Source organism: Vanellus vanellus (assembly GCF_965231255.1).
Source record: "Vanellus vanellus genome assembly, chromosome: 18".
Taxonomy (NCBI): domain Eukaryota; kingdom Metazoa; phylum Chordata; class Aves; order Charadriiformes; family Charadriidae; genus Vanellus; species Vanellus vanellus.
Window position 1 is genome coordinate 10,593,333 of NC_138923.1, and position 17,072 is coordinate 10,610,404.

Sequence of the window (17,072 nt, forward strand, 5' to 3'; positions counted from 1 at the left end):
AGGGACAGGGCAAGGCAAAGTAACCTGCACGGCGCACTGTGAAAATTATTAACGAGGGGAAAACTTCTGGTCGACTGCAAAACAGGCAACTTTTCTGTGAAGCTGACGTCTTGGCAGGGAAACAAACTTTCGGGAACCAGCTTGGCCCAAGGGCTGGAGCCCTGTGGCCTCGCGACTCGACATCTTTCACAAGCTCAGGCTTTCTCCATTCAGCTTACATTTAGCTCGATATTTCTGAGGCTGAACGCAGCCCCTGCAGAACGCACGGAGGGTTTAAGCTGTCTTTATCAAGAAATATAGCAGTATTTAGTTGTCAAAGCTGTCGTTAAACTCAAGAAGTAATAATCAAACATACCCATACAAAAAGATCGAGCTCCGTAACTCCGAGACTGATGTATGCAAAGGAAAAATGAATGCTAGGAACTCGGCTATAAAAACATGGTTTTAACCTAGTCGACTGAGCCGTTGAATAGGAAGAAAAGACATCCTCATTTGTGTACCGGGAGTGGCTGATCTATTTGTCTCATGTGTCAGCACCCCACTTTGTTGGTTTGTTTTTAAGTTTTCTACTTATGTTTAACACCCAAAGGGATGCTAAATATCAAAACCCAATTGCAATGCACACCGTGAAACTCTTATAAAGCCTCCTCTTCCGTCATCTCCCAAGGCTCATGGAGAACTTAAGGTGAAGAATTGCCTGCAAGAGCTGAATCATATCTTTGAGCAAAAACATTGCTATTAGGTGACTAAGACCAAAACAATTGTCTCCCTTTATTTATTGCAACTGATGCTGTTATTAAAAACCAGACAAGTCCCTTCCCAGCCCCTCCCGCTACCGGGCCTGTGTGCGCTGGTGAAACACGGCAAAAGGCAGGTAGTAAATGGGGGGGACCCTTTGGGCAGGGTCCGAAACACGGGGAAGGTCCTTTTTGCTCCCAGCAGCATCCCAGCTGGGGAGCGGGCAGACCTCTGCGGCCAGGGGTGCCTTGACAGGGGTCATCTCTGACCCTTAAAATAAGACAAGCGGCTGCGCAAGGGCACGGGGAATTCCTTGGGAAAGAGGCCATTGTGCCAGGAAAACCGCCTGCCTACAGGCGGGCTGCGCTAAGAGGATCCGGTGCCTCTCTGGAGCGGGAGCAGTGGAGCGAAGGTCTGAGCCTGCCTGCGGGAACCACCCCGGATTTTGGGAAGAGCCTGGGAGTAGGGAGACCGTGGCGGGGATGGAGAGGGGTGTCCACCCTGCAGAGGACAGCGCATGGCACCGAGCGACTGCCCGGACACCTGGGACAGGCAGAGATCAGGCTTCTATATTGAAGAAAACCAATTTTCATTGGTTTTCTCCAATAAACCCCATCTGCACGCCCTCGCCCGCACCATCGCCTGGGAACGGTGCGTCATCCAAAGCCTTCGCATTTTCATGAAGCGGAGTCGAGCAGAACTGAAACAAGCCGGGCTCTGCTCCCCCTTCCAAATGTTCACAGCGTTGGGAGGGAAGCCAAGGAGACTTTAAAAGGCATTTTAAGAAGCTGTGGGTACGGCTGCTCCCCTGCAGCACGTCGTACCACAGCTGCCCACCCCGCAGCGCCGACCCCGGGCTCCTCCTGCCCAACAGCATCTCCCACCGCCCTGCGCGCATCCCTGCTTTTGTCTTCGGATATCAGGGGGGCTCAGAGCCCTGTCCTCTCTGAAAAATCAAGCCCCAAACATCCTTCAGTCTAAACACTCACTCTTCATACAGTAGGTCAAGTTGTCTACAGCGCTATTGGTACACCCCTGCTCCCGTTGAGGTTTGCTTGGATGTAAAATTTAAAGAAAACTTGAAAATATCTTAGATTAAGCAAATTATAGCCCTGTGGCTCAGGAAAACCTGCTTTCCCAGTTGTTTCCCTAACTTACACCCACAAGATTTTTCAGGGTTTAAGCAAAGTTGTAGGAACAGCACTCCTTTCCCCAAATTGACCTGACTTCAGTCCCCCTGGGGATCCTGAATTCACTCTTCTTCTGGAAACTCTTGGATCTAGGAAGGGCTACAAAGATGATGAGGGGACTGGAGCACCTTTCTGATGAGGAAAGGCTGAAGGACTCGGGGCTTTTTAGTCTGGAGAAGGGAAGACTGAGGGGGGGTCTTATCAATGCCTATCACTACTCAAAGGGCGGGCGCTGGGGGCTGGGCACAGCCTTTTCTCAGTGGTGCCCAGTGACAGGACAAGAGGGAATGGGCACAAACTTGACGATAGGACGTTCCACCTCAACCTGAGGAGGGACTTCTCTCCTGTGCGGGTGGCAGAGCACTGGCACAGCTGCCCAGAGGGGGGGGGAGTCTCCCCCTCTGGAGCCATTCCAAACCCACCTGGACATGTCCTGTGCCACTGCCGGAGGTGCCCCTGCTCTGGCGGGGGGTGGCACTGGGGGAGCTCCAGGGGGCCCTTCCCACCCCCACCAGTCTGGGATTTTCTGGGATCTCACTGGGAGTGAGGTTTTCCCTGAACGTGTTTGACTTTACCCATCTGAACAGTGAGATAAGGTCATACGCAGGCGGCTCCGCGTTGCGTTTGCCTGGAGCCTGGGTCGCTAAAGGCGACAGAGGGATCACCCCCAGGCAAACTCCCCAAAGCCAAGGGGGTGTGAGGTACTCCAGATCAGTTCTTTTACGCTTCAGCAGTCATTTCATGTCTGTTCCTCCTCCTCTTTCCCCGGCAGGACTCAGCCAGGCTCCTCAGATCAACAAAACCCCATGTCTGAGAGCTGCCTGCGCCCCGGCTGTGCTTGTACAGTGTTAATCTTATACATGCGATACCGGCAACTGTTTGAAGTTCCTGCTGCCACCACAAAGCCGTGCTAAAGAAATGACTTCAGAAGTACTGCAAGCACCACGCTGTGCGTAATTGCGACAGGGATGATACACATGTGGGTTTTATTATTATTGTAAAAATGCACAATTGGGAAAGCCAATATTTTTAATGGAAGTGGTTTCAAATGCTAGTATTTATTTTCTTATTAAATGGTTTAGCTGGAGACGGGGCATCTTCAAAGGAGGAATTTTTTTTCCCAGATTGGGTATCCGGGGCTATAGTGCTATATGATTATACATGAAAAATATTTCCTTATTAGCTTTTTATTTCAGAGAACACACTTAACTGACATTTCCCATGCTGACAGCTTGCCAAGCTTCAAAGCACAACTTCTGCAAGGATGACAATGATTGTGAGGCTGGTCCAGATGAAGCTGTAGCCCAGCTGGCACACAAGCTCCGTGAAAGGAGTTTTTCCTGGTTTTGGGAAGCCTAAAGGCGAGGTCTGCGTTGGGACACACATCCTGTGCATGTTTGGATCATCTTTCAGAGGGGCGCAACACCCTTTCAAGCTGTGACCACATTTTGGGGACCTGGTTTCTTTGAATTATAGCAGCTACCCCCTTACATCAATGCAGATTTCCCAACACGCGTGGGAAAGATCTCCCCCCACCGACACAGACCCATAGGTAGGCACTGGGAGAGCTGCGGAGTTCAGCCTGAGCTGGGGGATTAACCCTTGGTCACCAAGGGCAGAAATCAAAGGTCTCCATCTCCCTGGGACATTGGCTGACGCAGGGTCCCCAGAGGATGTTTCAGGGAAGACTGCAACGATCAGAGCATCTCACCCTCGTAAGGCACACAGCTAAGGCAAACCACAGCAACGCTGCATTCTCCTCGCACCCTTTCACCCAAGGACGCAGGAACAGAAACGCACCTGTACCTATGAGAAATCTTGCCAAAATAGAAAAAAAAAATCACCATCTCTCTGCTCTCACACAGAGGCCAGAGTTCCCACGCTTGTGCTGATGAAGGCTGACACCTCCCAACACAATTTTCCCAAACAGCATCGTTGCCACCGTCCACCCCCTCCCCCTGCCTCTCCCCAGGGGGCTGCTGGGGACCCGCAAGCCCCCTCTCCCCCCTCAGTGCTCCACAGGCCCCACGGCTTGCGGACCTGCTGCCAAACCCAACTCTCACCCCTGCTGATGCCTCCATCCTGTTCGTGGTGTCTTTGGCACTCCCCCCTCCAGCACTTCCAGTCCCCTGCGGCTCCCCAGCCCAGTCAGCTCCAGCGCAGCCCACGGCTGTGCCAACATTAACACGCAGAGGATCCGGTGCAGCCGAGCCCACCGCCAAAGGCCGCAGCTTGTCCATGGGTGGATCGCCACAGCTCTTCACCAGGACACGCAACCACTAGGAAAACATAAATCCATATAGTCGTTTAAATCCACAGAATGACGTTGTGTAGACAGAAAGCAAAGGACCACCAACGCAGCTCATTAGGGTTCCCATCCCCACTTCAGCAAACAGGTGCTGGAGGGGCAAGAGGTGCAGGGACAGACCAAAACATCCCCAGCCTCCTGGCCAGGGGCTCTCCAGCTGAGCACCATCAGCTGCCCCCGCACAGCCCCTTCCCCGTGCCTTGCTCCCCACGGCCCATTGAAAAACACACCTGGTACCAAGCAATGCCCTGGGCTCCAGGAGCTATCAAGAGGGCTGAGCAAGGTCCTGGAGCGGGGTCACAGCACCCGCAGCCCCAGCACAGGGAAAACCCCTCCATAGCCCTGTCCCTGCTCATCCTGCTCAGCCTGGCCCAGCACCGCCCGCGGCCTCAGGACATCCTCCACATCCACGGGGACCCCATACATAGCAAACCCACAAGTTCAGGCACCAAACCCCCATCTCGGGAGCTGCAGAGTGCTCAGCACAGGGGTCTGTAGCCCTGGCTGGGGGAACCAACCCCAAAATCGCTCAGCAGAGCCAGCACAGCTTTACAACAGAAGCACAGGACCCCATTTACCAAATGAACTCTAGCAGTTGCTTCGCTTCTTTATCTCAGAGACCCAACCCCAAGTGCCAGAAATGAATAAAGAGAAAGGCTAGAGTTTTGTTTGCTTTGTCTTTTATGCAGCTGCAACACGATCATCCCCTGGGATCATCTTTCCTCACCGCAGGCAGGTGCGTACTGGGCAGTAACTGGATCCAGCAGACCCAGATACAGATGCTGCCCCGTAAGCCTCTGCCCAGGAGAAAACACCTCCGACATTAACACAGACCCTACAGCAGGGAGAACTCCCACCGCCATGCAGGTAAGTGCTTCGGCTCCTGCTCAGGTGCGGCACGGAGGGTAGCGCGAGGCTGGGTGACAGCTTGCCCTTTGGCTCCTGAGCCTGCCAGCTCTCTCGGCATTGTCAGGCCAAGCACCAAAGGCTCTCCTGTGAGGACAGATATTACAGGTCCTCATGAGCATCTCGGGCCTTCAGTAACAGCTTGAAAATAGTCAGAAAATATTAATAGTGAGTTATTCCTCAGTATTTCCACGCACAGATGCTTGGAAAGGAGCTGTCTAAACCACAGCGTGGTAACATCCTTCTCAGCTTGGGATCTCGCTGTGCCATGAGGAGTAGGGTTGCTTAAGTTTCTAGGAGGAAAAGAGACTTTCACTAATAATACAAAGACCACGGTCTAAAAGTTGTGATTGTTTCCCATGAATACATTATAACATGAAGGAAAACCTTTCTGTTTCAGCAGCAAAAGAATTCACTGTCCACACTTTCTCTTCTCCAGCTGACGCCTTGCAGGCTCCGGACTCACCAGTGGTGCTTCATCCTCTTTAATGTCTTGCTTTTCCACGTGCTGCTTTTTGGAGCCGATTTACTGGAGGAATACTTCCTGCGGTCCTTACCTCTTTCTTACACCGATGCAAAGACTCCCGAAATCAGGGAGAGGGCCAGGAAGCTAGATATGGATCCTCTAAAGGCCAATCTCTCTTACGCTGTCAGCAGCGCAGCAACATGCTCTGATCAAGAGATCTTTTTACTCGTTCTTGTCTGCAGCAGCCCAGAAAACAGGACAAGGCGCAATGCGATCAGGCAGACATGGGGCAACGTGACAGACACCAGAGGTTATGCTGTCCTCACTCTGTTTGCTTTAGGAAAGCCGGCGTCAGTAACCACCCAGCTGGAGATCAATGAAGAGTCTCAAAAGCACAGAGACATTATTGAAGGCAGTTTCATTGATTCTCCCCAGACACAGACACACAAGATGTTGATGAGTGTGGAGTGGACAGTGACTTTCTGTCCCCAGGCAAGGTATGTTCTTAAAACAGATGAAGACATGTTTGTCGGTATTCCAAGCCTGGCTGGATACTTGCTTAGTTTAACACGGCTAGAGGACATCTACATTGGGAGGGTCGTTCATCAAGGCATGCCTGGCAGAGACCCCGAAAGCCCTGGCTTTGTTCCCATCCATCAATACTCGGAGGAGTTTTACCCAGATTACTGTGAAGGGAGCGCTTTCGTCATGTCCCAGGACGTCGCTCGCAAGGTGTACGTGGCCGCCAAGGAGGTGCCAGTTTCAGTGCCCCCCGATATCTTTGTTGGCATCTGTGCTAAAAAAGCTGGCATCACTCCCATTCACAGCTCTCGATTTTCTGGGGAAAAGCACATCAGCTACAATCGATGCTGCTATAAATTCATTTTCACCTCTTCCAACATGAAAGAGGATGAGTTATTTAAAGACTGGAAGGAAACAAGCGATGGTAAAGATTGCTCATTACTGGAAACTTACTACGGTCTGGTGTCCTGCAAGGTTTTGACCTATATTGATAAATTTAAACAGTTTAACCTAGATAGAATTAAAAACGAAGTTCTTCATTTTGCCGATTAAGCTTTAACTTTCGTGAAGAATTTCTGAATTTTCTTTTACCGGCTGTTTTATCCTGTTAACATTCAGTAATAACAATCTCCTCTCAAAGTTTGCTCTCTTCAACAGCAAATGAATTCTCAATGCTATAGCGTTACAGCAGCAAGAGAACTGGATGTACTCGAGCTACGTAACTGCCTACAAGTACATACATACAAGTAAAAAAAAAAAAAAAAGATAATATTCCAAGAAACTTTGTCTGTATCCAGTGCTTTCCACAGTTTTGAAGTCCTCTACCTTATGCCAAAACTCCTTCTATGATTTCATCGGAGTGAGGCATCAGTCACCTACTTCCAAAGTATTTTGTAACAAAGGGGAATCTTTCTGTCCACAAAAGGGAGCTACTTCGGAGCTCTTTGACAGCGCCAGTGAGACCGCAGAACAGCTCAGGGCAGGAACAGACATTGAACCATCATGGGAATTGCTCAGGTGAACAGCCCGGGGAGATTCTAGGCAAGAAATATAACTCACCTGTGAAAGAATCCTGTATTTCTGTCAGTCATGGTATCACAGGAACACTGACAAAAGCAGTTCAATGACACAACGAGCTGGAGAACAGCATCAGCAGTGAAGTCAGAACAAATCCACCGGCATACTGGTAACACCAACCTTATTCAAAGTGTAAAAATTCCCCAAATTAGGAACCAGCCACAGAACTCAACCCCACCCATGCCCACACCCTCCAGATGAAGCCGACCACATCGGCTCTTTCAGCAGCGGGAGGACAAGTTGGACAGATTGGTTCTACAGCTGTGACAGACACACATGGGAAGAGACACACGGGCACCTTGGAGGGCCCCAGCTACTCTTCCCGCTGTGACGGAAGGAATAGGAGGAGTGCGCCGAAGGAACCACAGTTCTTAAGCACCGAGTTATGCTGCTTGTTAACCAGGGTCAGATGATGAGGTTTGGTTTGGGGAGGTTTTTATGGGAGATTTTTGTTTCTGTTTTTTAAACCAAGTTCAGCAAGTTTAGCGTGTTACCTCAATTCTCATTCTCCATCATTCCATTTCTGTTTTTTCCTCAGTTATCTCCACCTGTTACTTTACAGCAGAGAGGACAGGGACAACACACTTACATTTTTCTGTTGTATATAACATACACCAGCAGCAACATGTAAACCATATGGCAACAGAGAACTACATGCGAGTAATAATGGGTAAGCATCTGATCAATTAATCAGAATGTTGAGCTCAAAGCTCAACAAAATAAAGCATATGTGCATATATAAAAAATCCCCTTGTTTGGCATCTCTGTGTATTCTAAAATATTGTATTTGGCAAACGTACCATGCAAAGCAGATGCTAAAAACTTCGCACAAAGAGTGGCCTTCAAAAGCAACAGCTGAAAACACACATGGAAGAGACTCATGAATTGCAGAAAAGGTTTATATATTTGATTTCTTTTAGTATACGGCTCATACAGAGCTACCAGCACACAAAGCCACCTAAATTAACAAAGCTGAACTGTCCAATACAAGTGCAACCTACGGACTTCTATACTCTTTTCATTTCCATTTTAGTGCTTTCATGTTTTTTTTTCTGGACGCAGGATTCCTGAAGCTTCTGTGCTCTCTGTTCACAAATGAGACACTGTGTACCGCGTTTCTCACTAGCAGATGTTTATTATGCACATCTAGGCTGAAAGCATCAGCAGCAGTATAATGTTGGACGACAACTTTTGTACATATTAGATCATAAGCAACAAGGCAGACCACCTGCATTCAGACAGCTTATTAAACATTAAGGGATCTTCCCCAACTACCCTGCTCTTCTGAGCCCACTTTGACTCCTTGCCAGCAATTTTTGGCAGGCAATACCATCACCTGTGCCACGGCTCAAAGCTACAAGCAACAAGAGAGTTAGTGCACGCCTAGATCATCCTGCTCCACTTGGCAGAGCAGGGACACAGGGCGAGTGCTTTACGCAGAGGTGTACCTGACCTGACACACTACTAAAATAAGCCCACAAGTAGTAATTCCATGTTTTATTATGCACCCCCCAGCTATTCCTCAGATTTATTTCCTACATCCTCCACAAAAATAGTATAAGCCTTTTGTATAAAGTACATTGTGGTCTCTGTTTATGGACAAAAACGTCACATGTCACTACAGTGTCCAGCTAGTCTTGCATCTCATCCGCAGCTAGCTGACCATCTTCAAAAGAAGATTACAACTTCGTAAAGTACTACATTTCCATACTCCTAATTCAGTTCGTGCTCTTAAACCTGAAAGCTTTATGTTGTTACCCCTTTTATTCTAACTCAGGCAAGTAAAATCGTATTTTTTTTTAAATAACACTTAAAATTAAAAAAAATCTGTTAAAAAATAGTGTAAACAATTTAAGATTTGGTTCTGAAGTAGACTTGTAGTGCTATAGCTCATTCTCCTTTTGAGCAATTAAACTGAGCTCTCGTACAAAGTCACAGTCAAGAAGGGAGACAAAGCTCCCAATTTGGTTTTATACACTAGAGCATGCATTTAGTTGTTTTTAAAAGGGCTAAAAGCTTTTCTTCATCCTCAGCATAAAATGTAAACAATATTTAGGATTATTTATTCAAGCAAGAAAATAGAAGAGAATCCAGTTCATACTCCCTCATGTGGACAGAATGTTACTAGCTTATTCTTACCAACAGGGTTTCTGACAGGACAGGACTGGCTAAAAGAGTACATTCCATGCGAGTGCCAAGTTTGGCAGATAACAAAAAAAAATTAAAAAAGAGAATCTATGGCAGCATCTGAGGTTACAAACCTCGAGGTGTTTTGGTGTTTGTTTTTTTAATTGTAACTGTGATCTACTGAGAAAACAGGACAGGAACTCCAAGCCCAAGAACATTTTAACTAAACACTGATTAATTTCTGCAAAATAAAATACAGCCAGCAGTTGATAGAGTGCTTACCTTGGTTACTTGTCTCACGACAGTACACAGAGAACTTCTGCCATGACATTCTACGGGAAATTACGCTGTGCCCTATAGGTTTTGATTTGCTCTCATGACCCTCATTTCAAATAGAGTCAAAGCACTTCACATTCCTTTAAAGAGACAATCTAAAGAGACTCCAGCATGGAGAGTCTTTACACCTTGTATCTTAACACCTATTTCAGTAACATGGTTTGCAAGAAGGGGAACCAAGACATCAATGACATTATTCTGCTCCTTCCACAGCTGTAGTAGAAACTGCCTTAACATAATAAGGGCCTTCACGCAAGTAAGCCCTAAGCCTCAAGTAATACTGATTTCCAAAAATTTCCGCGATTGTTTTAGAGTTTACAAGGGCCTTAACAAGTTCATATTTGGCATCCTTCGAAGATTTGTCAGGCTCCACCGATCTGTCTACAATGTACTCCACAAACCCTGGAGTGTCAAGCATCAACTTCTGGGCCCACGGTTGGTTTGCAATAGCCTAAATATGAAGACAAAAGAGGGGAGAGGGGGAAACACCTCATTTTAAAAACGCAAGACACAGTTATACAGTAGGCTGTTATACAAATAGCCAAGGAACAGAAAAAGTGAAGTGGGATATTCATTCTACACAGTAGTTACACAAGCACCACTCAAATCAAGCAGCAGGGTTTAACACTGGAAAACAAGTACAGCTCAGTGCTTATCTTTAAAGTTTTAAGTGAATTATCACAGCAGTGCTTCTGACATCGAAGCAGCACCCTACGTATAAATGCTGCTTTTTTTTTTTTCCTCTTCAATTTATAAGAAAACAAGCATTACAGACATGAGATGTCTGCTGAATTATTTAAATGGTGAATGCAAGTGGGGCACAGTGAAAAAGGCCTTCTGACCACTTCAAGGCTTCAACAACTTGTCTGTGGCATTCACTTAAAAAAATCTGAGACCAAATGGCAATACAACTCACTATCTGACCTTTAAAAACAAAAAGCACTTACAGTAAACACCCGTAAAGCCCCACAGTGGAGATCGGGGAATGGCTGAGTACTGATGCTCCTGAAGAGCTCCAACGGCTGGCTAGACAAGGATGTGAACCATGATTCAGTCATTCTTAAAAGGTCTTCTGTCTGCTGCTCTGGCTATACGCATCAGAGAAGTGTGTGGAAATAAAAGAGTTTGATTAGGATTATGCAAAGCCTTCAAGTTTTGAGTATATATTCAATAGTTAAGGAAGTTATTTAAAATAGACCACCAGCAGAGTAAACCGAAGTAGTTTAAATCTGCCACTTTTTTCATGAATGAAGAAGTGGCCTTCTATATTTTTTTCTTTTTAGCTGGGAGGACAGATTTAAATAAATTGATTTTGATACATGAGGCAAGTGCTGTGCTGGAGCGCAGCCCTGCGAGACAAATGAAAATGGCTTATAGGCTCATTTAGAGCTACACTATTAAAACCAGCTCACTGGATCTAAACAACACACACAGGGATTAGAGCAGTTTGCCACTATCTCTTTAAAGCACAAGAATATTAAACTGTTTACTCTCATTCCCTTGCCAATGATGTCTTGACTTCATGTTTTATAAACAGATTTCAGAACACCTGGCTTCTTACAAACTCAAACTTTAAGCAAACAAATAAATCAGGGAATTTCAAAACAGTAAAGTTAATGACTCTGAATACTAGAAAGCTACCACTTCTACCTAGGCTAGATGCTGCAAAAGGTCTTCGTGCAATTAGACAGATGCGTGATAATTTCATTCTTGTAGATTTTAAAAAAAAAAAAAAAAAAAAAAAAAAAAAAAAAAAGAGAGATGACAAACCAAACCACAAACTTACAGGCAAGTAAAGAAGAGATGAAATTGCATCCAAGCACCGAAGTCGTAACTCTGTGGGGGCATTCTTTGCCTGGTGCCCTATTCTGTTTAACAGATTTTGAAATCTACTTCCTTTGAAAACAAACAAAAAAAAAGTACTTCTAATTCAGACAAACCTCTACAGGAGTACAGAGTTACCCATCAGTCACATTATACTACATTAACTGGTAGGAAGCGTATTGTACCTTAAACCTCAGAAAGACAAGTCCTTGATCTACTATAATAAAAGCGTAAGATTCTCTTGGCTTCATATGGATCTAAGATAGACAAAACCAAAGCTTTTATGTTAATTCCCAGACCGCCCAAACATTTCCAGAAAGGAAGTTATGTGTCACAGATAACCAAGTTATCTTGGGAAGACTGGACCCTAGTACATTTGTTATTAGAAATCTTCAATCCCATTCTACAATGCTCCAATAGCTATCTGCTAATACAAATTCAAAAATCACTTAAAAAAAAAGAGTTTTAACTAGCAGCAAGAAGCATAGCATCTACTTTGATCCTCTGAACAGTTTTAAATTAAGATCAACAATGCGGTCTTTACAGAAAGCATCATTACATGATAGTTCATGTTTTTCTAATCCTGGTAAGAAGGTCGTGACATCAGTAGAAACAGAGGAATAAAAAAAAAAAAACACAACTACTGATGATTCGTAAGATGCAGCTCACTGGAAAAGAATAATTTGAATCATGCTTGCAATACCAAGATTCTAGCTGCCAGGCATTTCACACTGCCACGACTAGCAAGACAGTTAAAAAATACCTCATCTGCTATGGCACAGCTATTCAGACACCCTTGATTATTAGATAAATAAATACATTTTTCAATGCCTTTCTCTATTACACCAAACCAATTCACTCTTGCACATTATGACATACTGAAAAAGTTTTATTCAAGAAAAAAAACAACAATAATACTAACTAGTTTTCTGTAAAACCTGTTTGCCTTCCACATTTGATCCCAGGATTCCTAGTGTGTCCACAGCTACTCCAATCATGGTTGGATCGTGACTTTCTGCCATTTCAAAGACTTTTTCCATGAAGACAGGGTATCGTTCACAGATCTGCTGTGGACTGTCTACAACAGCCAGATTTCCAAAAAATTTAACAAATCCTGAGAGAACAAGACAAAAAAAAAAAAAAACAACAAAACAAAACAAAAAGCATTCAGAGTGGAGGAACAGTAACTTTAGCTATGTTAAAATTACACATACATTTAGATAAGGTTATTTCACTGCTACACTAATGCTATTAAATCTGAATACTGTTTGTGAAAGGCATCAGTATAAGGACAGAACTAAGGAAAGAGTCAGTATTTTGGAAGTTATTTAATTCATGAAGTAACAGCTGTCTTCTTGAATTCATAAAAATAACAAGACTACAATAACACAAACTTCAAACCTGAAGTACAGTATCTCCATATCTTACCAGTACTGCCACTGTTAATGAGTATTATTATTCATGTATTAGACTGTCCTTCAGCATTTTTTGTATACATCTAACATACATGTTCTAACATTCAAAAATTCACACGAGGGTTCAAAACAGAGGCTTAATAGTCCTCTCAATTTAACTCATTAATAAAAACAAACACTAGAAACAAGAAACACATAATACAACCTGGTAAATAGAAGCCTGAGAAAGGATCGGACTCTGCACCAACAATGATGTTCGAAATTTTATCAATAATTCCTTGTTGAGCAAGATACTGACGCCCATGAGGAGTGTGGGCCAGTGAGGTCACCATCTCTATACATGTAGCTCTGTAACAGACAAAGTTGTTTTAGCCTAGTTCAGATGGGTTTTTGAAGTACTCAGTGATTAAGAAAAAAAAGGTTTTCTACCCTTAAGACAAAAGCCAAACAAATGAAAAAACAAAAACCAAACTACCCCAACTGTCCAACACCCCTCCAAGCTCACTCAGCTATCTTACTGTAGGTGTATAGTTGGCATTGCAGTCCAGCATTACAATTATCACAGCACACTGGGGAAACTTCATCGTGGTTCTCAAATTTAAGTATACAGTATTTTACGCTCAAAGTTGTTTAAGATGAGGCAGATAAAGTATTTTCGTGAAAAGGGTTTGATAAGAAACACACACAAATGTGTTAAAGGACTGTTATTTTAAGACTGAACTTCAGAGTTTTAACAATGCAGGAAATCTCAATAGGAAACTCACTGCCAACATACCTGACCAGCACATCATCTCCAGTCAGCTCTCCAATTAACTCTGATATTAATCCACTGTTTGCACAGTAATTTAGCGAATCTGCTGACAACGAAGAAATCTCAACAATTAACTAAATAAAAGCATGGGGGGAAAAAAAGGATGGTTTATAAAAATATTATAATGGTAACAGTTCACAGTAATGACCAAATACATCTTATAATGCTGACTAACCCTATATATATTAAATACAGATTTTCATGTTTTCATAACTAACCTAAATGTTTGCTTGAAACAATTTCATAAGGAGCTCCAAGTTTATACTGTGTGCATTCGATTTCTATACACAGTCATCTTTTCTTCAGAGGATCATCACTGCTATCCCCATTAAGCTCTATGATGGCTAAATTGTATTATTTCTCCTTTGCCATACATATCTAAACTGATGCACTTGGCATCTTTCAGCCTCTTCCCCGCTCCAGAAGTTTCAATAGGACTTCACATCCAAATGTTGAGAGACTGCAGCATCCACTTTACTTTTACTTTCAGAGAAGCAAACATTTTATTGTATCTTTAGTAACTCTGTGTAGCCCTTCCAATGCCCTAGGGACAACAAGCTAGAAAATAAAAAGATGTAAATAGTACTTCACACCTTTGTACCATAAACTGAGAACTTATGTCATTATTTGAAGACAAACGCTACTGTACTCCTCCTGCTCCTTTTTTATCTTGACAAAATACAGACAGGAAAAAAAGTTTGTAAAGCAGTAATGAATACTAATTTAAAAGCAAGCCATAAAATCCAGATTGTAATTCAGAACTACAGTCCAAGAGAAACACAGTATCACATTATTCAAATGCTAACATTGATCACATTCCTACCTCATATACTCTGTATCGAACAATATCATTTGTTGCCATGACATTTTTCAAGTCACTCAACAAACTGCTCACAAATAAAGCCTCTAATCCATCTTGTGTCTGTGCTATTCTTGAGAGCGATTTGATGGCCTGGAAACAAAAACCAGCAACATATAAGAACACAAAGAAAAGAAAATCCAAGACAATCTGACTTAGTTTCACTCTTCTTTACTAACATATTAAATAATGTTACACATCTAAAATTGTGATTCATTTTTCAATGAGAATTACCGTATCGTTGACAACAGCTAGTTATGGTTACTGTCATCCAAGTCTCTGGCATTAAATTCAGATCTATGAGTTCACTTTGGCATCAACAGCTACAGGAAGATAACAGTTCTGAGTAAATTTTCTATCACATCTAACTAACTTCTGGGCTTAGGGCACCTACATGCTTGTAACATCTTTCAAGCAACATAAGCTCTCTTTTTGAGGAAAAAAGAAGAGCAAAGAAGAGCAGAGGCTGGCATCTCAGACACAGTAGAAAAGGTGTTTTGTGCAGTGCCTACATCACTTTGTAGGGAAAGAAAAAAGAAAGCAATGCTTACCTCTTTAGCCACTGCTATTTTCTCTCCACCAATGCAATTTATTATTTGCCGTAATAGTTCAGGACTGTTCAGAATTTCTGCAACAGCATCTGAATCTTCAACAATCCTCCCAACCTAAAGACATGATTAAATAATTATAGATAATAACATTAAAACAATCTTTTTCCACTATAAGGTCATTCAGGCACTGGAACAGCTACCCAGACAGACAGAATCACCATTTCTGGAGATGCTCAAAACTCAACTGGACAATACCCTGAGCAGCCTGCCGCAAGCTGGCCCACTTTTAGCTTTGGGCTTGTCCTGAAACCTCTGGAAGTCCATTCAAAACTACAGTGTTTGATGATTCCATTCTTTTAAATTAATGCATAAAGTGTCAAGTTACTACAGCCTATTCCTCTTCAGTATTTCTACAGTATTGTTCAAAGTGTCCTGAATATCAAAATGCTGCCGCACTTAATCCTCATGGCACCTGCTGTCACTGCTGGCTTGAAAAGTTTTATCCAGAACATGGGACAGAAGTTTCATTTACAAGTTACTTCTATCAGGACATAGTTTTATACATTATGTTTAACGGACACATCATAAAGCATTATATACCAACACCTTGCACAGTATTTATCCAAAATTGCACGAGTGCGTAAGAGCACAATTCCTGTAGACAACACTTGATGAAGTGCTTTTGTCACAAGTTAGGACATGAAACAACAGTAACAGATTAGGCCTAACCCTGTCTTGCTCAAAGCAGAGCTCTGCCCCCTCCCCCTGGAAGAAAACCTTGTACCTGAGATATGGTGAGAATTTTCACGGAGTCGTCGGGGTGGTAAAGCCCTTTCTGAAGCTCTTCTCTGAGGTTCTGGATCACATAGACCGGGTCCAGGGCCTGCAGGAGCCTCTCCAGGATGGAAACACACGCAGACACCTGCTCCCTGGGCGGGACAGAGACAAACGCAAGCCCTTTAGGAGGGGGACGCCACAGGGTGCTCCCCTATCCTCAGCTGTGCCAGCCCGCGCCCTGAAGGAGGGCAGGGAAGGAGACGGGGTAACCGCAGGAGCCACCGTGCTCCGGGAGAAAGGGAGCGGGGAGGCGGCCGAGCCAGGTCAGGCCCGCGGGGCCGGGCGGTCGCTCACCGGTCACTGACGCTGAGGAGGGCGAAGAGCGCTCCCAGGTGGTCGTCGCTGAGGCGGGCGCGGAGGGCTGCGGGCGGCACGGCCTGCACGGCGAGCCGCAGGGCCCGCAGCTCCTCCAGCGGCGCCTCCCGTCTGGCCGCCCGCTCCAGCAGCTCCACCACCGCCTCCGCCATCTTGGCGCCGTCGGAAAGCCTCGCGAGAGCCCGCCAGCCCTAGCAACCGCGCGCCGTCGCCAGGGGCCCCTTTCGCGTCCGCCGCGTCGTAAACAAAATGGCGGTCGCGCCCTGCCCCCTCTTGGCTCCGCCCTCCCGCTCTCTGATTGGACAGGCGCGCGAGGGGCGGTGCCAGAGCTGGGCGGTGCGAGGACGGGGCCCCGGTCGAGGGGCGGTTGTGAGGGTCGGGCGGGCGCAGCGCTGTTGGGGGGTAAAGGGGGAAAATTGGGTTCGTGTGGAGGCGGGAATGAAAACTGCCTGAGCCAGGAGAGCCAGCCGCCGTCTTGATGGGCACCCTGCGCGAGCCTGGGCAGCGCTCGCGGGCAGGGGCACTCCACGGGGTCCAGAGAACAGGCCCCTCCAGGGCCAAATGTGCGGCAGGCCCAGCGAGGCCGCCATAGGTGTGAAATGGGGACATGGAAGTTCAGCCTGGAGGGCCTGAGGTGACAGACCTGCACCCCGGGGAGGGTCCCGCTGTCTGGGAGGGGGCTGCAGTGCCGGGACCCCCTGTGCTGCCTCTCATCCCTGCTCGTGGTGGTGGGGACAACGGCCACTTCATGGTGGGACGCACCGCAGGAAAACACAGGGTTCGCTTCACG

At 45.5% G+C, this 17,072-nt stretch overlaps 2 protein-coding genes across 2 annotated transcripts; one reads left to right on the plus strand and one right to left on the minus strand.

Moving 5' to 3' along the window:
• Window positions 1-5,097: 5,097 nt before the first annotated feature.
• On the plus strand, window positions 5,098-6,682 carry B3GALT9 (beta-1,3-galactosyltransferase 9; the record flags this gene model as incomplete). The annotated part of the gene is made up of 2 exons (XM_082492821.1): window positions 5,098-5,141; window positions 5,524-6,682. The coding sequence occupies 2 exons, from the start codon at window positions 5,098-5,100 to the stop codon at window positions 6,680-6,682; spliced, it is 1,203 nt and encodes a 400-aa protein (XP_082348947.1).
• A 1,458-nt stretch (window positions 6,683-8,140) lies between these two features.
• PSMD5 (proteasome 26S subunit, non-ATPase 5) lies at window positions 8,141-16,462 on the minus strand. The gene is made up of 10 exons (XM_082492582.1): window positions 16,262-16,462; window positions 15,915-16,059; window positions 15,131-15,244; window positions 14,544-14,672; window positions 13,685-13,794; window positions 13,115-13,257; window positions 12,417-12,608; window positions 11,457-11,566; window positions 10,618-10,758; window positions 8,141-10,121 (listed from the first exon to the last, which is right to left on the minus strand). Exons 1-10 carry the CDS (start codon window positions 16,432-16,434, stop codon window positions 9,864-9,866), a joined length of 1,515 nt encoding a protein of 504 aa, XP_082348708.1. The 5' UTR covers window positions 16,435-16,462; the 3' UTR covers window positions 8,141-9,863.
• Window positions 16,463-17,072: the final 610 nt, after the last annotated feature.

Excerpts from the sequence above, each read along its gene's own strand:
- PSMD5 (XM_082492582.1), bottom strand. The coding sequence starts at position 16,434 with ATGGCGGAGGCGGTGGTGGAGCTGCTGGAGCGGGCGGCCAGACGGGAG. Across the intron at positions 13,795-14,543 it reads TTCGATACAGAGTATATGAG|TTAATTGTTGAGATTTCTTC; the intron begins GTAGGAATGTGA and ends GCTTTTATTTAG. Across the intron at positions 11,567-12,416 it reads ACAGGTTTTACAGAAAACTA|GAAGTAGATTTCAAAATCTG; the intron begins GTTAGTATTATT and ends TTGTTTTCAAAG.